Here is a 25666-nt window from a genome sequence, read left to right as displayed (position 1 = left end):
TGATTGCGTTTGGCTGAGTATGCAGTGCAGGCACAAGTTTAAATTAAGACTCCTCTTTCCTGTTGGCTTTCATCAACAGAAAATAATCAGGATTGTAAGAATAGATTTTTAAGTTGGGCTTTGTTAACTTTAGCCTTCTTTTACCAAATGGCCTGAAATAGCAATGATCTCTGTTGATGTAGGTAGCACAGACTCAGTGCCTTATTTCCAGTGTACATGGATTATGAACCCAAGAGGCTCATTTTGAGACCAGAAGAAACTGATTTGACCTTCTTCAGCCTTTTATCTCATGTGTTTCCTTTAAGATTGTTAATGCAAATATTCTGGTCGCCGTTTGGCCCAGACTAGAACGACACATTACATAATGGAACAGGTTTCAGAGAACAAGGGTTATGCAGGTAAATCCTAGATAACCCTCTAATGAACGGATGTCTGCCATTGTACACAGTGGGCCAAATACTGTGATCAGAAGACAACTGGATCAGAGAAACTCCACACTTAATGCCTCATATGTTAATAAAATAAGTTTTTCTACATGACAAAGATCTGTCAGCACAACTCTTTGGGCTTAAACCGTAAGAAATGTGAATAATTGGTAGCTCAGTTTTATAATTTTAGTACATTCTGGACAAAGTTTTTGTTCACTAATTTTTTTTTCTTTACTGTTGACTTAAAAAAAAAAACATTTAAGTTTTTTTTAAATATTTCATTACTTTGGTGTATCATGAATGGTCACAGGGGAAGATCTTTGGAGTCTTTGCTGAACTGGCTCCAAGGCCTCATGTTTGACACCCTATTGTATGTTAGTCACCAGTATTTTGCACTTAGTCACTTCAATCGCTTGCATCAAAGTTGAGAAAGGTTTCTAAGCAGTTTTACTTTTGCCAGATCTCGACTTTTTACGGTCTCTCGTCACAGCATCACTGCGAATCACTTCCTGTGTGGACGCAGCTTTATTCAGAGTTAGAGGCTGCTGTTCTGTTGTTCTACACAAAGCTAATAAAACTGACTCCAACTTTTAAGAAACGTGGCTGTCAGGTCATTTTAATCTGCTTCGAGTCATCCTCTGCTACCAGTCAGCAAGGCTCTGTACCAAGTTAGAAAGATGTAGGTGCAACTTCAGATTTCAAATTAGTTGTTTATGATTTTTAATGATCTGTGTTTTAAGGACAACAATCATTCCTGTCAGATGCATTTTATGCACACCGTTTTTATAATTTGATGCTGTAGAATGTATTTATTTTCAAATAAACACTTTTTAATAACTTCACAGTTTGCGTTTTTCCATGTCTGTAAAGTCACACACGTACACAAACAAAAGCCAAAACCACTGATTACATCTGCAAATCCAAACCTTTATTTGTGGTAAAATCAGAATATTTGCACAGTTTTGTTTTCTTCGTGCAGTGCTCTTCGTGCACATCTGCTAAACTAATACATAAGCAAATACTAACTACCAGGCTGGTGCAGCTGCCCGTCCACACTATGGGGTCTGGCCATTCAGTAATGACGACAGCACTGGGCTTCATTTCAGTTCGCTCGCTAAGAGAACAGCAATCGTTCCTAAATGCACCTCAGCATCTGAATTTCAGATCACTTTAACAAACTGAACTTGAAATAAAGCCACAAAGTGTTTTGTTTTTGTGTGTCTTTCACGACACCCTGACAAAAAATACAATTACTTTGTTGCAAAATGTAGTTTGTGCATACAAAAGGCTGTAAAGTAATGGTTCACCTACGTCTGATATGCGTCAGTGATTGCTGAGGCTACAGTCTTTGGACAAATCAATCAGTCCCTGTGTAACTACAGTGGGTCTGTGCTTAGAGGAGCACCAGTACAAATGTCCGTTATATTACTGTCTCTCCTGCAGGTCAGATAAATACTGATCAGCTGCAAGAAGGGGAAAAAAATAATAAATAAATCCCCATTTCTGATTGGCCAGAAACACCCCTGTGACAGCTCTAACAACGCCTGAAAAGATGCAAACCACAACAACGGAGCAATAGAACCACAGTTAAGTCTGTGTTATGAAGACTTTAAAGATCGCCACTTGTTTTTGCCAGACATTCACAACAAGGGTATTAACGAGAAGGAAAAGTGTAAAGAGTCAACAAAGAAAAGGAAAAATAAAACGACTTGGAGAAAATCTGGACACTTTTTTTTGTACTGCATGTTTTTGTCGTTTTTTACAAAATGGTCTTTGATCGTTAACTTGTTATTTTTTAATCCAAACCTTGGCATTTACGGTGGTATTTTCTCAATTTGTTTGCCGATTAAAAATGGCTGTTTATGGTTGATTATTATTGGCAATGAAGCCTGTCGCATAAACAGGTTTGCGGATGTGATACTGAGTCCAATGTGACTTTAAAGGTAACCAGTGGAGGCTGTTTCTCGTAACGTGTCGCCATCACATCGGCTGCAATCAACAATCTGTGGTACACCTCGAACCTTCATGTTACACCACATGCACATCTTTACACATTAACAGAAGACCTGAAGTTGGAGGTTTCAGCTGGGAGAAGAGTACTGTAGTGCTGGAAAACACTGGTGTTGAGCTTTACGCAGGGATACACAAGATACTGTGGCATCTTTAAACTGTAATTGGCAGAACTGACTGGACTATTTAGTTGAAATCGGAATTTTCAGGAATGACAGCATGAATACTGCCAAAAATAAAATCATAGGCATTGCGTAGATTCAGCAGATTTTAGGCCACATAGATTGATGGCTAGCGCTAAAACGTAGGGTAAGTGCTAGTGTGCTAAAAATCTATAAACCAAGGGGCAAAAGTAATACAGGATGAAAACAACAAATGATAATGAAGGTTATTTTTTGAGTTATTTAGGTTTAGACTAAGTTGTGGACTGCTGATGCTAGCACGTCACAGCCATGTTGCTAGCATGGCCGATAACCAGGAAGCACTGCGAGTACCTCCACCCCCAGAGAACCCCCGGCTTTCTGAGGTTTTTAAACAAGCTGATCATAGAAGGTATAAAACAGATTCATTTTTCTGACTCAATAGCTACGTCCAAGACAGAAGTGCCTAAAACCTGCATTCTATCTGAAGACCACCAGATGGCGATAGCTGTGCTTGCTAAAAGAACGCTTTCCTGCTGAGTTATGGGCTCAGTCACTCATTCAGTTTTTAATGTTTTTTTTTTAAGCCTATTTTGTAAATCTTGGTCATAATATGCTTCCAAAAGGATTATCTATGGTACACCTAATGGTAATCATTCACAAATTTTTAGCCAATGAGCAAGCAGTCTCAGTCATCTGTTTTTTTGTTTGTTTCTTTTTAAATCAAGATGGTAAAAGTGAAGATGCCAATATTAAGACTTCAAAGTGGGACTTGAGGATCAGATATATGGGCCAGATTTGCCTGATAAAATTCAGTTTCATTCTTACAAGTTAAATAAAAAAAAATGTAAGGAAGAACCGTGGCTGCAAAAACCACCCAGTTAAAAAAAGAAAAGATGTGCACACAGGATAGGAGCGAGGTTTTAGGGTGTTTTGTTGTTTTTTGTTTTTTTTTTTTAATGGTCTTACACAAAATATATGCATCTGTATTTATGAAATGCAGGTGATTTTTGAAAATTACAACCACTGTTGAAACCCAGCCTTGCTATGGTGAGACGCTGACGGAGAAACGCTCCCCCACGTCGCATCTTTAACATTAAAAAGCTCACACTACCCCAGAAAAATAGAAATTTTTCACTCATACCAATGACATTCAACATTCAAGTGCCAGTGTTTTTGTTTACTGTCTTTTGGTCAAGTCACTTTGTAAAATATCAGCTTTTGTATTAGGCATAGAAAAATAAATATTTCTCAAAAATGCTTGATAAATTACACAAACTTGCAGTGAAAGTAGACTCAAGAACTCTGTGTGCAAACAGCTGAATCCTACCTTTGCTGTTAACTAGAACTCCACCTGGTCCCCAAAAAAAAAAACAATTAAAAATTTAAAAAAATTAAGAACAAAAATTCTCAAAGAACCTTTGCGCGCACACACACACACACACACACTTCTTATTTAACATCTCTACACTGTCTTCACACTCACTCTCAGTCGTACCTCTTTAGGATTAAAGGACGTGTGCTACAGAAGACTTTTGTTGAAGTCTTTTGTGTAAAACTCAGTGGTCTTTCTATAACGGAGGGGGCCCTGCAGGCCGCAGCAATGGAAGCATAGCACCATTAATTGTTCTCTGACCATCAGTGCTGTCTGTATCACAGGTAAGTTTGCTATCAGCTCCATTAGGGCTGGGTATCACCCTTCATTTAAGACATCAGAAGGTTTTGGGAAACAAAAAAACAAAAAGAACTAAAGTGCTGGATCAGTTTTGCAGGAAGTAAACAAAGCATTTTCTGCATGACACAAACTTTTGTGTTTTTTCTTAAACTTTGTTTACTGCTGAAAGTGTGTGAGATAGTTAAGGTACATGCAGTGACACTAGCAAGACACTGATGATCAGTTAGCATGTAACAGTAGCACTGTTTACCATGTTACATGAGCATGTTACCAAGGTAGATTTGCTAATTAGCAGATGAAGAGTTTTGCGGTATTTTGCCAAAAAAATGAAGTCTTTCAGAATTCGTAATTGTGAGGACCAACGCGGTAGATAAAGTGCCTGATCTACATTCCTATCCATAATGCCCTGCTGCTCATATTTTCTCAAAAACGTAACATTAGCGGCACAAAACTGCAACATGTCCAAGTTTTAGCACCGGGAATCAGCTGTCAGTCAGTAAAAAATGTGCCTGAATTGTTCCGAGTCAAAAGCATTTACATAAAGTTTTAATTTTTTTTATCCCCGCATCATAACAGCATCTGACCGAGCAAACATTCCTACACTTACATAAAATAATCAAAAATTTTGCAATAGTTTGAAATACCCAGCCCTAACCAACAAATTTCAGTCTTTAGTGATTCAGCCACTTCAAAAGGCACCGTTCACATGTAAAACTCTGGGCTATTTCACATGTGCCAGTTTGTACTCGAGCAGAAAACTCGTGCAGAGAATCGTGGCGACCACACAGCGAAAGCAAGCCACAAGTTACTGAACTCTATTGCACTTGGGGTAAAAGTTCAGAGGGTTTTTTTTCCCCCCTCCACGCAGGAATTTGGGGGCACAGTGGTATTTAAGTGTTGCTCTAACACAGCTCAATGGTAAATACAACTGACAGGTAAAACCAGCCTGCCCTAGAAAAACACTGAAATACATTGCATATTTATGAACAACACTATTTGACACGATTGATCTACAAAACAAGAGGTAAACTGAATTTTTACTCTCAAGTCACACTGCATTTAAAAAGGTTCACCGGTTCCTTCATTTTTTAAATTTTTTTTCTAAAACAGATTCTCAATGTGCCGCCAAGCGCTTGTCAGAAGGCACAGCAACATCTACGCAACCACATCCACTCAATGGATTCGCCTGCGACGCCGCATGCCCGCAGCATTGGTAACAAAACAAATGGGACTACATTAAGCTTATGGTCAGCAGAACCCACTGATTCAAGTAAGAAATGCTTTCACACAGGGAAAATCAGTCAGCAGTATCCGACTGCCAGTTCAGTCAGTAAAGTTCCTCCTACAGAGTTTTAAAGGTTGAAGCTGATTTTATAACAATGCCAGCAAGACAGCTATTTAATTAAACCTCTAGGTGTGAAAGTGCAACTTAAAGACTTCTGTTTGTGTGTGAAGGGAGTTCTGTGATTGTCATTAGCAACTTGCTGTCCTGTTTCCTGCTTTTTCATTCCTTCAATGCTTTGCAACAGCTCTTACAAGAAGTCTGCAGGAGAAAGTAAAATGTTTCATGACCTCAAGAAGAAAGCTGATCAGTAAACAGGTGCTTTAAGAAAAAAGAGAGAAAAAAAATCATCTATTGGGACACCTCTGACAGTTCTGGTCAACATTTGAATCACCGATTCAACCGCCGCTCATAGTCATTAAGCCCGTGTTAGACTGCAGTCTCAAACTTAGTGACAGCTGCGACAGTAACTGTTTATCTGACCCGCGCTGGAACAGCAGCTGAAAAGAAAACTCAAATTTCCTGTTTTTGGTTCGTTTGTAAATGCATAAAAAGGGACAGGTGGACATCGAGGAGTACAGCTGAATTCTATCATTCCACAGCCGTCCTTGAATGCAGCATTGTTCCTGGCCCCTCATTTTGAGTCAGACCAGGCTTAGTGAGATATCGTACAGTTATATTTGACTGGTGTCTTTTAGCACCAGAAAAGCTTCTGGAAAAATCTACTTTGTATATTTAGTAAATGAACAGCCAACTGCTTTAACTGCTTTAACCCCTTCAAACTCTTAAGGAAAAAAAAATGCTGTTAAACAAAGTTTCCCCAACGTCCCCCTCAAATGTAACCCGAGGGAAAGGGAGCTTAAGACTGATTAGAAGAGGCAAAAAATCAAAAGCAGGAAAAAACAAACAAACTATGATATAAAATAAATAACTGCAACATAATTAAAGCCTGCTTTAGAATTGGATTCATCTGCTTGGCATTTGAAACTTCTTGACCAAAAAACAACAACACTTGAATATGTTTTACAGTCTTGGTCCTGCTTTGTCAGAGTCAGTGGGCAGTTTGAGGGTTAATCCACCTGGTGCGCATTAATTTGGGTGAATTTATTTCTATACAGACGTGTGTATTCTCTTGAAAGAATACAAGCTTTTGTCTTCGAACTTTAGTCAGCGGTGTTCAAACTGCCCACTGTGCTAAGCTCACCAGACCCGTCTTGGTCTAGTGTTGAGTGATCAAGTGTGACTCTCATGCACACCAAGTGTTGTTTAACTTCACATTCTTTTTCTGTGGAGATTCCTCTCTGTTGAAACTATTTACATTTAATCTGAGTTCTACATGTAAACATAACTAAATTAATCCACCCCCACACTGGAGTAACAGAGCTTTTTTTTGGCTCTTAATAGGCCCAGTTTGGGGGGGTGGGAGTAGGAGGAGGATTGGATTTCTACCACTGAACCATCCAAATGTTCAGCGGAGATCCCTTTTCAAGTTCAATCAGGGACGAAACATGGACATCCTGGGTCAACAGGCCCCTTGAAGCCTGGTTGCAAAGCAGAGCCAAGTAGGGATAACCAAGGATTTAAATGCATGCGATCGGTTCTGTGCAGCAACTTTTCCACAAGCACAATTTACCCTGACAGTTTCTCACTGTGCTGAGCCGAGTTGGGTTTCGCATTCGACAATCGCGGCGGGACGCTGTCATCGTTTATTAATGTGCAGCACGTGCTGGGACGTGTCGTGCATGCAGAAGGTGAATACGTTGTAATAGCTGCCAAGACTGCCAGTCCAGATAGCAAACTACTCTGGAGAGTGGACGTGCATCAGTGCGAAGAAGTAGGAGTGTGGCCCATCTGGGAGCTCTGTGGGCTGGGTGGTAAGTGTTTTGAAAGCAATCATATGCTGCCAGTGTACGGCTGTTGTGCGCGTTGGCCGAAATCTAGTTTTGTAAACATTTCATCGAGGAAGTGACTTCAACACTGAGAAACACTATCTGCTGACTGAAAGCAGTAGTAAGAGGAGGAATTGGACCGAGACGCGATCTTGCGCTTGATTACAGTTGCACACGTGGCTAAAACGTGCTGTAGATACGATGCATTGCATTCCTTGGGAAGCCCCAAGCTGTCTCTGCAGTGAAATTAATTCGTAAGGATGATCCAGTTCTTCACTTTTAACGCCCGACTTCAACAGAGCTTAAAAGACCTAACAGAATAAACTGGAATGACTACTTTTAGAGAAGACTCTTCATGCAACTCTCCAGGATAGAGTGAGCGAGAAAATTTGGACCTCTTTTTAGTTTGCGTATTTCCCCCCCTCAAGAGAAAGCTTCTCCCAAAACAAGGGTTTCAATGTTTGTGGTTAAAAGCAGCGGTAGATTCCCAAGAGCATGATGGCACTAAGAGTCAGCTGAACGGCCGCAGACACCGACACAATCTGGGAACTGTTTTCAGCAGCAGCCATGTAGTGTTTTCTAAGCAAAGGTGTTTCAAACTGTGTAGCGGTTACAGTAATTTAATGTGACTCGAGTGGCACCAGACTTTGGCTTTTTTTTTTTTTAATTACAGCAAGCTATGAGGAATTTGACATTTACGGCTACATATCTGGATAATAAGAGGGGGAGGAGCAACATAACGTGACTGCTGCTGGCCCTGTTAGTGGCACACAGTGACCCAACAATTAGTGACAAGATGGCTTTGAGAAACCAAACTGCAAGCTCAAAGCTGAGCTATAGATGTGACACAAGTGTCAATGAGTAGGACTCGGGTTCCCAAAAGCATACAGCCACTGTGGTCGGCCCTGCTCGTCGGCTCTTTGACTTTAACAGTACGATTAATGTTATTTTTGACCCATTTTATATTTACTCATCCAGAGTGAGTAAAGTAATCCACAAATATGCTTACAGTGGTTATATGCTTTGGGGAATTAGCTCAGTCTCTAATAGACAGATAAGGAAATGCTTTGAGTTTCCTCATCGTAGTTTTAGTTTAGTTTTTTTTTGCCAAGGTTTGATTTAGTTCAAGCCTAGTTTGCTTCCTTCCAAATAAAAATAAAGAAAACATATTTAAACCAACAAATGACACTGAATACACACTTTTAGTCACCGTGGGCCAATACTTGTGGACAGTTAACGTATTACGGCAATAAAAACAATGGAAATAAGAGACAAAGTTTAAATTCTTAAAGGCACAGTACAGAAACAAATGATTCTCCATAAACACTTATCTTAAAATTAAACAACAAACCAAAAAAAATGCTATTTGCAGTAACAACCATAAGTCCTAAGACTGTCTGCTATCCTCACTGCTAATGGCCGACAGCGCCATTTCAGTTTGTCCAGCCACTCGTCTCTTTGTTAGACATCTGTGTCAGACCTCGATAAAGTTTCATGTTTTAAAAAAGGTGAAAAAAAGAAAAGATTTTGTTTCTGTGGCCTCCAATACGTGAAGGCCAGTATTTTTGAATTTATACGCAGACATGTTTTGCTTTTATGTCCTGCCTATAGCTATATTTTAGAAAAGTTTTTGGCCAGCGATTTACAACATGGCCGTGCGTTAAATACAAAGATGACATGAGGTCACGCGGGGAGTGTAAATGCAGACGAAAACACAGTGAAATCAAACTCAAATATAAGGTGGGGGGAAATAAAGAAAGGATTTTCCCCTCTTTGAAGAAGCCCACACGCTGAAATCTCAGGGAATTAAACACCCAGGTCTTTTTACCAGCACACACGTGTCACAGAGGGAAAATGGTCTTAAGGTGGCTGCTAGCTGGAAGCTAACAAGTAAGCCTGTGTCCAGTGTTTAAAAAGTAAACAACTAAAATTCAACAATCTCTTCATAATGTGGTCTTTTTCAAGAGGAGAAAAGCTAATTTACCAAAACAAAAAAGGTGGACATAGAAAGCACAAGAAAGCTCTTCCAACGACTTAAAAGACATGAAGGATGGGGATGGAAGCTACATAAATGAGCATAAATAGTTTAATAACATGCATGGGGGTTTCTTGGGGTTAATGGTGGTAACAAGACAGATGGGATGCAGACGTCGATGTGGAGAAAGAATGGAGGATGAGTGAGAAGAGGAAAGAGGGATGAGCGAGGGAGGGAGGGATGGAGAAACCTAGTTGCCCCACCAGTCAACTTGAGAGTGTGAGTAGTTTCCTCCGTAGCCATCGCTGGTGTAGAAGTTGCTGAAGCCGCCTGAGAAGACAAAGGGAAGAGAAAAGAAAGCCTTCTTAATCAAGTAAAACTTTTGTAGCATTTCATCGCCCAAGTATCAGAAATTAGTGTTTCCAGGCAAAACAAATCTCTATAATGCAGGTCTGGTGTAAAACATTTATCCTGAATGTGCAGTTCTGTAAAACAATAATTCGCACTGAATATATTCAGTATATATTCGCCATCAAAATATATTAAAAGTACAACAATATATGGCAAACTCAAGTGCTCTTCTTTTATTTCTCTCTATACAAGCTCTCAGAAAACGGGAAAAATGTATCCAGGGGGGCCCAGTAAAAAGCAACACAATGAACATCATGTGACTACAATCATGTGCACAATAATCACCCTACATCAGGGGTCTCAAACTCAAATGAGCCGCGGGCCACTTCTGGCACCATCATCTTATTGGAGGGCCACTTTAGTGTCCAAATAGTACAAAAAAACAACAACAAGTGTTTTGCTTGTTTTATTTAATTCCAAATATTGTGTAACAAGACAAAATTGTAAACATGAACGCAATTTTTTTTCTCACTCTCAACTATCTGAAGCCTTTCAGTTTCAGTTGTCATATGCAAGTTAGCACAAGGTCAACATTGCAATGAGATGTATTTGACGAGCAGACGACAGTCACTCAGCAGTGTAGTACAGTAGTTTCATTGAACTACCAAATAAACAGCTGGCAGCACTTTTGCTACAATTTTGTTTGTATTTAACAAAATAAAAATGCAGACATAAGCGTACACATTAGTTTTTGACTGCAAGAGAAAATTGTTTTCTCTCCAAATAATTCTCTCACTGAACTAACACAGCCCCGCAACATGTTTGCACTCTCTTGTTACCTCGGCCAGGTCCATGGCTCCGAACCGCGGTAAGGAGACCTCTGGCTAATACTTTGGGTTCCGGCTCGTAGCCGGGAACTAGCGTTACTGTCTGGGTCAACTTTGCTAGCGAGAGACAGAGAGAGGCATTGAAAGGCTGCTCCAGCAGAACTTTATTGTTTCGGAGGAAAAAACGAACACAGCGTACAGTCGAGTCTTAACAGCTTACTTACAACTGGCACTCTTTTTGGCTGTAGTGGTTATTTTTATATTTACATGCTTCCAGCTCCCGTTTCTGCTCGGTAGCACCTTGTACTTTTCTACTTTCCTTTTTCTCCCTCCCTCACGCTCACACAGAGAAAAACGGGAGGGGCGGTCCCACACATTCTCCCTGCAGCACGGACTACACCGCCCGTGAGGCTACAGTCTTAACCCTTTAAAGCCGGTTGGAGCGGCCACTCTCCGTTTTGCGTAGCTATTTTTAAATCCCAGTAGCACTGAAACCACGTAAGCTTGCCCTCGGTCACAGTTTCCTTCCACATATAGCTTTGCAAAAACTGCATAAAAAGCACTTGCAGCAACATAAACATAATATTCCAGAAACACGCTTTGCCGATCCGATCAGCTGTTTGTAACACTTCCTACGTCCATCAGCGCGAACTATCGCATGTTCCCCATGACCTGCCCGAAACCGGAAGTGAAGTCATTTTGCAGAAATGTAGTTTTTCACCATCAGGGCCTTATGAGCCTATACTTGTGTTTTTAAAAGTTATGTTTGACTTTATGACTTTCTGTGTCGTTTCTGGGATGCTTAGGACTCATATTGCACTGCTGGAAATAGTTTATTTTGATGCATATGCTGTTTTTTTGCAAATTTGCATTATAATATTTATTTTCGTTTTTCCTGCATTATATAAAAATTGGTGTATTTCAAAAATAAAACTATGAAGACACTTAAAATAAATTTCCTGTGGTGGGAAACTATTTTGTGCAACTTTTTTGTATTTACAGTTTTGAAGGATGAGCCTCTTAAATTTCTCTAACTAGAAATATATGTTAAAAAAACAAAAACGATTTTCAATTTTTTTGTAGTTTATTGCATTTTTTGCAATTTATGTAATTACTATGCACTTAATGCAGATATATTATTTAAATTTGGGCTATAATGGTTGTATTGATGTATATCAACTTGAAATGCTCCCAAAAATGGCTTCACAGCATGTAAAAATATAATATAAGCTCTGGCGGACTTGGTTCTATGCTAGGTCTTAAAGGGTTAAAGGGCCATGCCTGTAACACTCTGCCGTCGTGTTAAATCATTTTTGGTAAAATAATTTCTTTCTTCACATCAATATGCGGGCCACGAGTTTGAGACCCCTGCCTTACATTAATGAATAAATTTCTATCCAAAGATCAGAGCCTCACCTCCTCCAAAGGCACGGTTTCCTCCATGTCCTGCCTGGCTGCGTCCTCCTCCACGTCCTCCAAACCCTCCGGCGTTGACTCCTGCAGCAGTCTGACGATAATCTCGTGCTCCAAACCCGCCAGAGAACCTGTGGGATAAAAGAAAAATAAATAAATCAGTGTTTAGGGATTCTGATTAGACCAGCAAATGTTTTAATACTTATAACAAAAACAAACATTTGCAAGTTAAAGACAGAATCTGTGTGTGTGTGTGTGTGTGTGTGTGTGTGTGTGTGTGTGTGTGTGTACCTCTTAGAGCGCCCTCTATTACTACTCTTGTGCTGGTGTTCATAGGCCAGGCTCTCGAGCCATGAGGGAACTTCCTGTTTGGCCTCTACTAGGATGTCCAGGAGGTCTTTAGTGATGTTCCCGTTTTTGTCATTGAAGAATGATGTTGCCAGCCCTACAGGAAACAGAAAAAAACCCCAAAAAACACTTAAAAACAGGAGACATTTTTTGAAGCAATATAAGTAAGAGCAGTAAATGGGGTTCATCCTAAATCAAGAGGATGCTTCCCTTAAATCACATTACTTTTAGCCTTACCCAGGTTTCCTACTCGTCCCGTACGTCCAATACGGTGGACGTACTCCTCTATGTCGCTTGGCAGGTCAAAGTTAATAACATGTTTCACGTTGGAGATGTCCAAACCCCGAGCTGCTACCTGAGATCACAAAAACAGGAGCAGATACTTTAAAAACTCACACCTTCAGTTTTATGTCGATTGTGGTTGTCAGTTAACAGAAAGGTTCCTCTTGTGGTTCACCGTAACGTGCACCCAACAGGATGTTTTTACTGACCGCTGTAGCCACCAGGATGGGACATTTTCCTGATCTGAACTGGTTCAGGGCCTCCTCTCGATCTCTCTGGGAACGGTCACCATGGATACTGGTGCAGGCGTAGCCTTCCCGATATAGGAAGTCCTCCAAGGCGTCTGCACCTTTCTTGGTCTCCACAAAAACCAGGGTCAATGAGTCCTTACCTGGTCAACCAAGAGGGGAAACACTGGGTGTTAATGCTACAAAGAATAAAACAACTGTAGGGCTGCACTGTGTTTGGACTAAATAAAGACTGAGTTTAATAATCCTGCGCCACTATGACTCTGGCTTTATGTAGCAGACATACTGGACCAAATTGTGGAACAAACAAATAATGAAGTTACAGTCATGCTGGAATTATATAGAATTTAAGTGCACGAGCAATTATGAGAACCAAGCACATAAATTAAAATCCATCCCTGATGGCCTAGCCTGCTAAACTGAACTTTAAGCTTCTCAGTCCACTACATGAGATTGATTTGCCTTCTAGCCAATGGGATCAGTTAGCATCTAAATGAATCATACAATTTTACGTGTGAACGGTTTTCTGCTGCCATGCACACATAAATCAACGCCCTTGATTGTATATGAAATCCTCCATAGCACATCAGTTAGTGGGTTTGTTGCAGCAGCCCTGTATACAGATCATATGTTTACATGTATATACGTGTGTCAGTCCATGGGGTGACTAACATGCAGGTTTCAGGGTTAAATCTACCAGCATTACTTTACAGCAGATGTTGTTATATGAGCAGAACAGTGCAACAGGCAGCAGGAGGTGCAGTGTGGGTAAAATGACCAGCAGCAATGTGTTTTCATGCAGATTTCACTAGAGGCACTGATGGAAAGATTCTGGTCACTGTATTCTTCCCGCATCAACATCATCAATTGACCTACACTTATATCAAAAGTTAGATACACGGCAACACACGAACACAACATGACCAGACTCTCTCCATTAAAGCTATGGGTTTGACCTAAAGACATCACAGCAACATACTTTAAAGATGACACAAAAACAACCTTAAGCTATAAAATCAAACAACAGGCATGTTTAATTTCACATGAGAGGACCCGACGTGTGAAATGGGACACAGAACCTAAATAAACATAATAAACAGGAGATTCTCCATCCACGAAAAAAAAGAACAGAACAGTAAAGTCGAGCAAAATTATTTAAAATATGAAATGACAGATAAAAGTTTCCTGTTTGAGGATCTTACCAGGTTTCTCTATGTTGTCTCCAGTACTGTCCTGTACCTCACTTGGGATGGCTTGGGATAAAACCACAAACCACTGACATGTAAACTCCAGTTTGAAAGCAATGCTTGTGTGTCTGATATTGCTGATTTAACAGAGGTTTAAAATGTTGCCATATAATCACTAACAAAACAATAAGGTTGTTTTCCCAGCCACAAACAATTAAAAATCCTCTTTTTTTTTTTTAGTTCAGTCTGAAGAAGAAGATATTTTGTAATAAAAATAGACCACTGCCACCTGGAGGCAAATATAATCCAGGAAACACAATGTTTCTTGCCAACTACCACAAATATAGAAAGAGCATCTTTTAAATTAGAGGTTTTAAACCTTTTTCAGAGCAGCCTAGAGGTATACATCTTCCTAATTTCACACACAAACATATCTAAGTGAAATTTTCACTGAAAGACAAAGGGTGCTGATGGACATTACACTGTGCTAAGCATGGGGAACACAGTAATGTATTGGTTGAGATGTGAGGATGACAATATGATGATGACCATAAGACAGGGGAAATAAAATCGCACTGTGTGTGTGTGGTTCGAGATAATTGCAGATAAGTCTACTCAGGCTGCAATCAGTATTTATGTTATGTGTTGGGACATGTGGCAGTTGAGCTGAGATCGGCTCACCTGTAGCGCTTAGCAGGTCCAAGAGGAAAGACCGCTTATCACTCTCTTCCACCCACACCACTTTCTGCGTGATGTTCTCCGAGGTGGAACCCACTCTGCCCACCGCCAGGAAGATGTAATCCTCCAGGAAATCCCGAGCTAAGATCTGCAGGATGAGCAAAATATGTGATTAACACAACTGTTTTGCACCGTCTGACTAAACAGATGGAAAATTTTACATCTTTAAAATGAAGCACTGATCACCATGTGAATGCTTGCTGCACTTTTCTTTATTAGTAACGGGCGGATTAAAACAAAAAACAAACAAAAGAAAAAAGAAGAAGAAGAAGAAGAGGAAGAAGAAAAGTTCCAATTTCTATCACAATTACTGCAGATAATGAAGATATACCTGGATTTCTTTGGGAAACGTAGCGCTGAACATCATAGTTTGTCGGATGCCTTTAGGAGGCATGGTGTCCTGTTCGACGATGCGCCGTATCTGTGGTTCAAAGCCCATGTCCAGCATACGGTCAGCCTCATCTAGGACCAGGTAGCTAAAGGAAACAGAAGAAAAGAGTTTGAAATTTGGAAAAAATGAAACAGACATTTACCCATCACTCACTCCTCGCGTTTAGGTCTTACTTGCAGTAGTCCAGTCCGATCTTCCCTCTCTCCATCATGTCCACGAGTCTTCCTGGAGTGGCCACCAGCAGGTGACAGCCTCTCTCCAGGTCTCTGATCTGCTGGCCAATGTCTGCTCCTCCATACACAACACAGGGACGCACTCTGGAGCGGTAGGAAAACTAACAGGAAAATACAATGTATTAACAATTACACACAAATTTAAAAATCACATCATTAAATAAAATTATTACACACTAATGTGTTTAAATACCTTCCTTGCTTCATCATATATCTGCAGTGCCAGTTCTCTGGTGGGAGCCAGCACCAGGGAGATGGGGTACTGCTTGCGACGGCCATACTTTCCATTCTCCTGCAAAGCAGCAAAGACACAACATTTAAGTCTCACAGCAACAAACGTGATTGAGAACAGAACATGTGGCAAACCTATCAGGGACTAGTATGACTCGTGAGAGCAAAAATCCCCTAAAGGCTTCACAATGTAAATTAGGGGAGAACTTGTGTAACAGGAATTACCAGACAATTATCAGAGACGTGGCACTCAAATAATTCCAGATTTAAAGTTCATGGAATAATTCAACAACAGTGAAGTTAGCCGAATAAAAACTTCCAGAGGAAAGAAAGACAAGCTTTAAAATCAGACTTACCTGCTGATAATTTTCTTTCTCAATAACAGCTTAAATTAAATTAGACAAAATAACTCCCTAAATAGGTGCCAGGTGTCATATCGAGATGGCTGCTGACAGGTAGGACTTGTGTCTTAAAGGGTTTTGCTTTTCTTTAACTGCTGCTTGTTTTGCCTCTTCTTTGATGGTCTAGTATACTACTGGTATCAAAAAAGATCAACTTAAGCAGGTCTGCTTGTTTGTTGCAGTGACTGAAACTCGTGCTCACCGTTTGTGGTAGCATATGAACAATACCCATTCATTTGTAGAAGTGTGCACGTGCCTGAAATTAATGCTTTTATTTTTAATCTGGAGGATAGGCTTTAATTAAATTACTTTACCATGAAATCCCCCACAGCACCTGAACCATTTGTTTTGCCCCTTTCAAAGCCATGATGAAATTAGCTGTTTTTAACTAGATAATATTGATTTTTCTCTTTTACCTGTCCTGATGCTTTAGCTGCGTTAAGGGCCTCTCCTGGTCCATCAGTGTAGATCTGGCTGAGGACTGGCAAGAGGAATGCTGCCGTTTTCCCAGAGCCTGAAACACACAAGGACAGCCTCATCCATTTCTGCTGTTCCTCTCATCGACCCAATTCCAATATTTTGTTATGTTTGTGCACTACCTGTCTGTGCGCAGGCCATGAGGTCTCTCTTCGATTTAATAATAGGAATGGCGTATTTCTGGACAGGAGTGGGTCTGGTGTAGCGACTCAGAGCAATGTTACCCATGATAATCTCACCCATGTCCACGTCTTGGAACTGAGATCACAAACAGAAACGTGTACAGAAAGAGCAAAGAAAAGCAACAGTGCAGCTGGTATCTGATACAATGTGAGTAACTCACACTCTCGATGTGCTGAGGGCAGTTCTGTCCCGTGGCCTCAACAGGAATGTCATCGTATTTCTCAAAGTTAATCCCAGTGTTACTGCCAGAGAACAATTCACTACGGAGAGAGCAGCAAAGGTTAGTCGAATGCTCTGGAACTTTATTGCTCAGAGTAACTGCAGCAATTTCTTGGGATAATTTATCTGAATGACGAATTTTAAAAGAATAAAAACCTAGCATTATTTTTACTGGGGCTGGTCAGCCATTTGAATTTATCATGTGTCAGGTAAGGGAAATGCTGCAGAACCATAACAGACAAAGTTAAAGATGCTTCCATATTGACATCAGACTAGAAACCTGCAAATAAGTTAAGAACAAATGTCATTAAGATGACAACTGGAAATAACAAAACGTCAAAGAATTTGCTTTCACCTTCCTGTGTTTTACTCTGTTACACAAGAACCAATGAAATCCCAACAATATGACTCACAGTCTAATAGTGAAATTACACTAGTCTAATAATCTAATTCTGTGGACTAATTTTTAACTTTTGCAAAGTTTACCTGAAATTTCCTGATCTTACAATAAATTAGAAAGTAGACTACACCTCCCACAGCGGCTCAAAAGCACAGACTCACTGTTCAAGGCGTTCGTTGCGAGGGGTTGGTTTGGACCAGTCTCCGTCATCTCTGGATTCCTCCACCCAGCGGCTGTTTCCTCCTCCTCCTCCTCCATTACCAAATCCTCCATGCTCAAACCTGAACACAGCACGCACACATTAATGATGAATAATGAGGCTGATAGGTTTGTAGCTTGAACCCATCCGCTGGAACGTTGAAGACAATATAATTACACTGCAAAGCAAGACACAAGTAGGCAAGCTTCTTCATGTTTCTCGTGCACGGGAGAGAACCGGACAGGCACCGTTCCTTCGCTTGACCCCAGTTGCTCTCGTCCGTTCTCCCGTACCACTGTTCTTTTATTGAGGTTACATGAATATGCATAAGTTCATTAACATATGATGTCTACATACACACAAAGAGTACCTTGCCTGTGTGTGTGTGTGTGTGTGTGTGTGTGTGTGTGTGTGTGTGTGTGTGTGTGGACTGCTGATCAAAGGGTCAAACATCCTTGGTCAGGAAGAGGGTAGCCTCCCCCTCACCCTAGATGGTTCATCCTAGATAACACGGTGAGGAAGTCCTGCAGTTCATCTAAACAAAGAGCACTTAGACTAGAACAGACGCAACTACGTTAATCCTACCATAAAACAATAAGACACGGTATGACCTCTCATGCTCCCAAAGTGCTGTCTAATACACACAAAGTTTGCAGACTATCAAGGATCAAAACCTCTACCAATCTACAACTAATTACAAAACTCTAAGCATATATAAGTAAATATTTCTAAGCATAAATGACAATCAACAATACAAATCTAACAGAGGCAACTTTTTCCAAATTATAGAACCACAGCTCTCCACTTAACATTTTTTGGGTAATAATAAACCATTTTAAGGGTTCACAAGAGGGTCGTTTTTTAGCTTTTATAGTAAACATGGGAATTTTCTGTTGACGCTGAACATAAGCTCTCAACACTGTATGTGATCCACTCACCTTCCTCGGCTAGCGTTGCCTCTGTCATTGAAGAAAGCAGACTTTCCACGGTTATTGCCAAAACTGCTATAGGCGTCCTTGGCAGTGTTCCAGCCACCTGCGTCTAAAAGGAGAACACCACAAAACTATCAGGTTTCGACAGCTAGCAGACGCATCCAGTCATTCATGTAGTGGAGAGGCAGGTAAATGAGCACATACTGGATGCACGAGCTAAGTAAAAGAAATGTTGGAAGCACTAAAACTGAATCGCACCTTTATTTTCATACCCAGCAAAGCCCATTGGCTGTGCTGGGTTAATGGGGTTGAAGGCTCCACCCCTGTTGTTGCGGTAACCACCTCCAACGCCACCTCTTCCCCGCTCCATGCGAGGCGGGCCACGGTTAAATGAGTTGCCCGTCATGCGATTGTCGTGGTAGCCGTTGACAAAGTTGTTGCGCGTGCCATCCCAGCCGTCTGCAGAGAGGAAACAGTGCACAAAATAATTAATAAATACCATCACACCTGCAGGAACATCGTCTTCATGACCATCACTGCTGTTATTGGTGGAGCGCTGGCAATACATGCTATATGGGCAAAAGTATTTGGCTACACCTCTTACATCTTTTCAATTCAAGTGTTTTCAGTCCCATTGTCACGGGTGTAAAACTCGTAAAGTCGCCAACGCTTTGCTGACTCAGCAAACCTCCTCTAGCATTAACATCAGCACAAAAACTGCGCTGGGAGCGTCATGGTATGATCAACAGCTTCTGTAGGTGTAATGTGTGGGTGGCCCAGTATTTTGTCCATATAGTGTTGTTTCAGCATACCAATAAAACACCAGCGATTATATTTTAGCCCTTTTGACATCTATCAAATTAATTTTTAATGAAAAATGTACTTTTGTGAACAGGTAGGAAATTAGATGCATCAGGTCAAAATGATTAAACAAACCAACTCAAAGAAGCACTTTCAGATGCTTCTGCTGCTGCTTCCGATATGCAGCCGCACTTAAATGTTAAGGCATTCACTATGAACTCATCAATAAGTCAATTTACAAAAAAACAACAACAACTCTAAAATCAATATAAAAAAAAAAAAGACCAATTCCCCAACTTCTGCACAACTCTATCCAAGAAAATCAGAAGTTCAGAGAGGAACTTACAGTTGGCTGCAGGCGCGATGGTGTAACCACCCTGTCGCCCAGCAGCAAAGGCATTTCCTGCTGGATTAGGAGATGAAATTCCAGTTGTAACTCATGGTTAAAAACAGATGCTGATATAATAGAGATACTTTGTAGAGTTACAAGTGTGGGGTCTTTTAGAATACTATGTCTTCCTCACTATTCCAAAAATCAACCATAGGTGGTAATAACGTTTAAAAAAAACAGAGCATAGAGGAAGGAGATCGACTGCTAATCATAGAGAAATAAAGATGGACAGAGCTGAAAATTGTGTCTGAAAAGCAAAACCAGACCTGAAGTGCTTTAAACTTGCACTCTTTTTATTTGCCATATAGGGAAAACCTGACATCAGCTCCCACTCTGTGACCTCACTAAAACATTCCCTGCTTCAGGTCACAATCAACACAACTTAAAGGCCATCTTGTAAATTTTATTTGTTTCAAGAGTCACAAAGGAGCATTATCCAGGGTACGCTCGTTGCTACTTGGCAATCACAAATCATTAGCCAATGAGAGTGCACTTTCGCAGTTCGACCTGCCCTTCGCACATCACATCAAATATCACGATGTCGATGGATTTCACTAATCAATCAGTGAAAACACGGAAATTCAGCTATGAAAGCTGAAAATGAAAATGATTTATTTGGTAGGAATCAGTGATGGGAGTTCCCAGTGGCCTAAAAATAAACACAATTCAGATTTTTCTTTATAGGAAACAAGGTTAAGTGGATCCTACTCACCATTTTTGGGAGCATCTTTGTTCCTTAAATGTGGAGGTATGTATCGCCCTGCAAAAGAGACAGACAGCCAAGAATCAGTCAGCGCTTACGTCACACTGCATTTATAATCAAATCTAACTAACCATTTCAAGGTTGACCCACAAATTATGACTGCAATGACAAAAGATTATTAAACTATAATGTAAAGAAAAACTTAAAGGTGACATGCAAATATTCATTTTCACATGGTTGCAACTAAATGTCACTGTATTAAAAACAGATGTTCTGCACTTAAATAAAAATAGATCATGTAACTGAAAAGTCACCGTGTTTAATGAATAATAAAAGATTTAAAGACAAAATTTCTTCAAAACCTTTGCATCATCCAAAGACATGCATATTTTAAGTTAACAGAAAAATCTGCTTTCAGTATCACCACACAGCACCAGGGATGCATTTACACTGTACCACACGCAGACATACAGCAGTCACTTTTTTTTTTTTTTTAAACCTGTTTGTTTTTATCATGACAAAATGAAAAATTCTAACAAAAACACAAAGGCTGCTTACTGCTATTGCCGCCACCTTGTCCGTCTGCAGCGCTCAAGTCTAGGACAGCGAGCTAGAGGGGGGAAAAAACAAAACACAAAAACAGAAAACGACTCACTGACCCACTTCAAGCAACCTAAAACTTTAAGTTACATTTTAACAAAATGAATTATCAAAGCTATTACTGCCCATGTCTTACATTAACTGGTCGCATTACAAGTTGATTTTTCTCCATCATAGACACAAACACAGAGTAGCATTTCTGTAGTAATCTCCCTATTGGTTCTCAGTTGTCTAGGTTTTCAGTAGCTAATGCTACAAGACAGCTCAGTGTCACTGGTATATGTATCCACCATCACCAACCCCAAGTCAATATTTTTCCTCTCAAATACCGTTGGTTCCCTGTTTCTTTCTGTAGTTTTCCATTACACCCAAGCAACATTTAGTCCCATAAATTAAGAATGCCTGTAAAACCAAATAAGTGGAAACTAGTCTTTAGATTGTTAGGCAGGCTGTGTTTGAGGCCACAGACCACTTATCCTTAAGAGTAGGTGACACAGAGAGCTGCTGCCTACCTTTAAAAAAAAAAAAAACGTTTCTGTATAATAAGGAGTGTGAAAATTTTTCTTGCATGGACTGGTTTGAGTACTCAGATTTGACATGAAAAAAGAAAACTAGAAGTCATTTTTATTTTTGTATTCTGCAGCAGACTTAAAAAACAAACAAAAAAAAGAGCGAGGGAAAGGGAGACAGAGATGTGAGCTCCAGCGTGCTGAATTCCTATCATGATGATGTCAGCAAACTGCACCCAGCCACAGCTGGTCTGGGATACTGAGATGCGATGCTGGTGCGTCAAATCTCACTGCTGTCCAGGGAACAACTTTGTATTTAATGCTTTCATTACCAAAAATCTAACTGTGTTGGGGGGTGGCGGCGGTGACATTCAGCTTAAGCCAACTAAACTCATGAGGATGTATAAGTCGCTGAAATAGGGGCCTAGGTTGCGCATCACACTCCTTCTTAGACATTTTTCCCCAATAGGGGCTCTCCAAAATATCAACCGAGTACACGCAGTACTTTTCTGTTACCATCCAGCCAGACACAGATAGACTACGTTGCTGGTGACGCAGAAGAAATGACCATCTCTTAGCGGGACGCAGTCAACATAAAAACATGGAAGTCTGGAAAATGCTGCGTATCATCTAAAAGCCGGGGAGGGCGACAGTCACGCCGCATTGTTTGTGTAGCAAGCAGACCCGCAGGTTCCAGCCACATTGACCTCCATTTTATTATTATATCGAGCTGCAAGACAAGCGCAGTGGACGTAACAGTTGAGGGGTGCGTTTCATGTGTTCATATGAGGGGGCCAGAGGAACCACTCGTGCGTCATTTCGCATTTAGCTCTTCGTTTTAAAGAACACCGATCAGTCTAGCAGCAAAACACGGATGTTTTATTTCTAGAATGCAATTCAATAAAGGCATTCTTGGTCAGGTTGTAGAGGGGCCAAAACATTTTTCATGTCGTATGCTCCGCAGCCACCGTCAGACGTGTGCGCGAACAAAAGCAGCGCACCCGACGTTAAGCTAGCACAATAGCATACTGTTAGCAGACCCAGGCTAGCCGGCAAGCTAATGTTTACCACTGCCGTTTTTTTACATTACTTCTAAAGCGAACATTTAAGACATATAAAAGAAACACAGCTTACCTGCTGTTCTAGACCGTGGGCATTTTCGACGGCCACATGACTCATAACTATAGAATATGGAGGAAAAATGATGCCGTTGAAAAGGGGACCTCTTTGTTTGCCGGGTTTTGATGTTGTTATTATTTCTCCTTTGCGTCTCGCCCGTTTCTGTGGTTATGTAAAATGACAGCTATTTCATTTCCTTAATGGTTTCAGATAACTTTTTAAAACGATATTACTGAATTTCAAGTGGCAATAAAGTCCCGTATTTTCAGCTTCAAGGTTGATACTTCAAGCAAACACAGCTGTTGTCTGTTTGCTCTTTAGCTGAAGCTGAGACGAAGCCACCACGAAGCGCGTGAAGGGAACGCGAACAATGTGAACGCAATTATCCGGTGACGCCAAAATAAAAGGTTAAAAAAACAAACTAGGTATAATTTTATATCTATATCAAATTTTAGGCCATAATAATAATAATAACAATAATAACGTATACTATCATACTATTAATGTTTTGTGTTCTTAAACTTGTTCTTAAACTTAAGAAAGACGATAAGAGGCTTACATCCCCTTAATTTGAAATGTCCCTATTTCCGGACTGCTAGTAATACTAGCAAACTTGGCAGACGCCTCTCGAATGTTATTAATCTAGAAATCGCGAGATTTTAGTAGTAGGTTGTCGCGATATCGCCGTTACACAAATATTCTAGCGGAGAATTAAGTAGATTTTCAGTTGCTTTTTTTCACTTGCTTTCAAAATCTTGGCACTCACATAAAACAAATATGATAATGCTTTTATCACACATCTTGCATTAGGTTGTGCCACACAATGTTTAAATTGCAATTTGTAATGTGGTCTGAGGCATTTGTGCAAGTTTCCCGACTGAAAAGCAATCAAGTCTGACAGAGGTCAGAGTGTACAATGCGCACATAATATAAATAAAAATGCATATATATATATACAAGAAGGAACACGAGAAGCTGGAGAAATACCAAGGGCTCAGAGAAGAGCTCGAGAGGATGTGGAGGGTGAAGGTAATGGTGGTCCCCGTGGTAATCGGAGCACTAGGTGCGGTGACTCCCAAGCTAGGCGAGTGGCTCCAGCAGATCCCGGGAATAACATCGGAGATCTCTGTCCAGAAGAGCGCAGTCCTGGGAACAGCTAAGATACTGCGCAGGACCCTCAAGCTCCCAGGCCTCTAGAGGACCCAAGCTTGAAGGATAAACCGCCCGCAGGGGCGTGCTGGGTGTTATATGTTACACATATATATATGTATATATATGTATATATATATATATATATATATATATATATATATATATATATATATATATATATATATATATATATATGTGTGTGTGTTCCTTCTTCCTGATATTGCTGTCATTCGGAACCGCTACATCGATCACTACAGCCGTCTTCTTCTGTTTATCTACCACCACTATGTCCGGTTGGTTAGCCACCACCATTTTGTCCGTCTGTATCTGGAAGTCCCACAGGATCTTAGCTCGGTCATTCTCCACCACCCTTGGGGGCATCTCCCATTTTGACCTCGGGACTTCCAGGTTATACTCGGCACAGATGTTCCTGTACACTATGCCGGCCACTTGGTTATGGCGTTCCATGTATGCCTTGCCTGCTAGCATCTTGCACCCTGCTGTTATGTGCTGGATTGTCTCTGGGGCATCTTTACACAGCCTGCACCTGGGGTCTTGCCTGGTGTGATAGACCCCAGCCTCTATGGATCTTGTACTCAGAGCTTGTTCTTGTGCTGCCATGATTAGTGCCTCTGTGCTGTCTTTCAGTCCAGCTTTGTCCAGCCACTGGTAGGATTTCTGGATATCAGCCACCTCCTCTATCTGCCGGTGGTACATACCGTGCAGGGGCCTGTCCTTCCATGATGGTTCCTCGTCTCCCTCCTCTTTCTTGGGTTTCTGCTGCCTATTCACTGAGCACTCGGTCAGTTGGGGCCATCTTCCCAATGTATTCTTGGATGTTCGTTGTCTCATCCTGGACTGTGGTGCTGACACTCACCAGTCCCCGGCCCCCTTCCTTCCGCTTAGCGTACAGCCTCAGGGTGCTGGACTTGGGGTGAAACCCTCCATGCATGGTAAGGAGCTTTCTTGTCTTTATGTCAGTGGCTTCTATCTCCTCCTTTGGCCAGCCTATTACCCCAGCAGGGTACCTGATCACGGGCAGGGCGTACGTGTTGATGGCCCGGATCTTGTTCTTACCATTCAGCTGACTCCTCAGGACTTGCCTGACCCTCTGCAGGTACTTGGTGGTTGCAGCCTTTCTAGCGGCCTCTTCATGGTTCCCATTTGCCTGCGGGATCCCCAGGTACTTGTAACTGTCCTCTATGTCTGCAATGTTGCCTTCTGGTAGTTCAATCCCCTCAGTTCTGACTACCTTCCCTCTCTTTGATACCATCCGACTACACTTCTCCAGTCCGAACGACATTCCAATGTCATTGCTGTATAGCCTGGTAGTGTGGATCAGTGAATCGATGTCTCGTTCACTCTTGGCATACAGCTTGATGTCATCCATGTACAGGAGGTGGCTGACAACTGCTCCGTTCTGTAGTCGGTATCCGTAGCCAGTCTTGTTAATGATCTCACTGAGGGAGTTCAGGCCTATGCAGAACAGCAGTGTTCTGCATAGGTATATATATATATATATATATATATATATATATATATATATATATATATATATATATATATATATATATATATATATACACATATATATACACATATATACACACACACATTTATATATATATATAAATGACTCTTGTAAGTCATTGATTCATGCATTTTTAGCATCCTATCATATTTTTCTGTTTTTACTGTTTTCTCTAATTCACGACCCTTGCTCTTCTGCTTCTGTAACAACTGAAGCAGGGCTAATAAAGCAAATATATACATATGTCTGTAGGCCAAAATGAAAAAAACAAACAAACAAATATATCAAGAAATGCCTATTTAATTCCATTCTATTTATATTGTGCCAAATTACAGCAACAGTTGCCTCAAGGCGCTTTATATTTTAATGTAAAGACCCTATATATAATACAAAGAAGACAG

At 40.7% G+C, this 25666-nt stretch overlaps 1 protein-coding gene across 5 annotated transcripts; it reads right to left on the bottom strand.

The window, feature by feature from the left end:
- Positions 1–2101: 2101 nt before the first annotated feature.
- LOC146642706 (ATP-dependent RNA helicase DDX3X-like) lies at positions 2102–22933 on the bottom strand. 5 transcript variants are annotated; one of them, XM_085397893.1, is made up of 20 exons: positions 22598–22933; positions 20913–20964; positions 20364–20411; positions 19607–19666; positions 18718–18918; positions 18466–18568; positions 17490–17609; positions 16870–16969; positions 16649–16784; positions 16466–16563; positions 15611–15709; positions 15358–15518; positions 15125–15269; positions 14737–14881; positions 14071–14121; positions 12830–13011; positions 12576–12693; positions 12282–12435; positions 11994–12121; positions 2102–9729 (listed from the first exon to the last, which is right to left on the bottom strand). In XM_085397893.1, the coding sequence occupies exons 1-20, from the start codon at positions 22640–22642 to the stop codon at positions 9650–9652; spliced, it is 2226 nt and encodes a 741-aa protein (XP_085254019.1). In that variant the 5' UTR covers positions 22643–22933; the 3' UTR covers positions 2102–9649. The 5 variants fall into 5 exon arrangements, with proteins under 5 accessions (XP_085254019.1, XP_085254020.1, XP_085254022.1 ...); XM_085397894.1 differs by having other exon boundaries at positions 19607–19663; XM_085397896.1 differs by lacking the exon at positions 19607–19666.
- Positions 22934–25666: the final 2733 nt, after the last annotated feature.

This window comes from Rhamphochromis longiceps, linkage group LG23, assembly GCF_057381845.1.
Source record: "Rhamphochromis longiceps isolate RC_006_pf linkage group LG23, R_longiceps_female_GT1.1, whole genome shotgun sequence".
Lineage (NCBI taxonomy): Eukaryota > Metazoa > Chordata > Actinopteri > Cichliformes > Cichlidae > Rhamphochromis > Rhamphochromis longiceps.
Note: the sequence above shows the minus strand (reverse complement) of the source record. Positions and strands in the feature narration are given on the sequence as shown.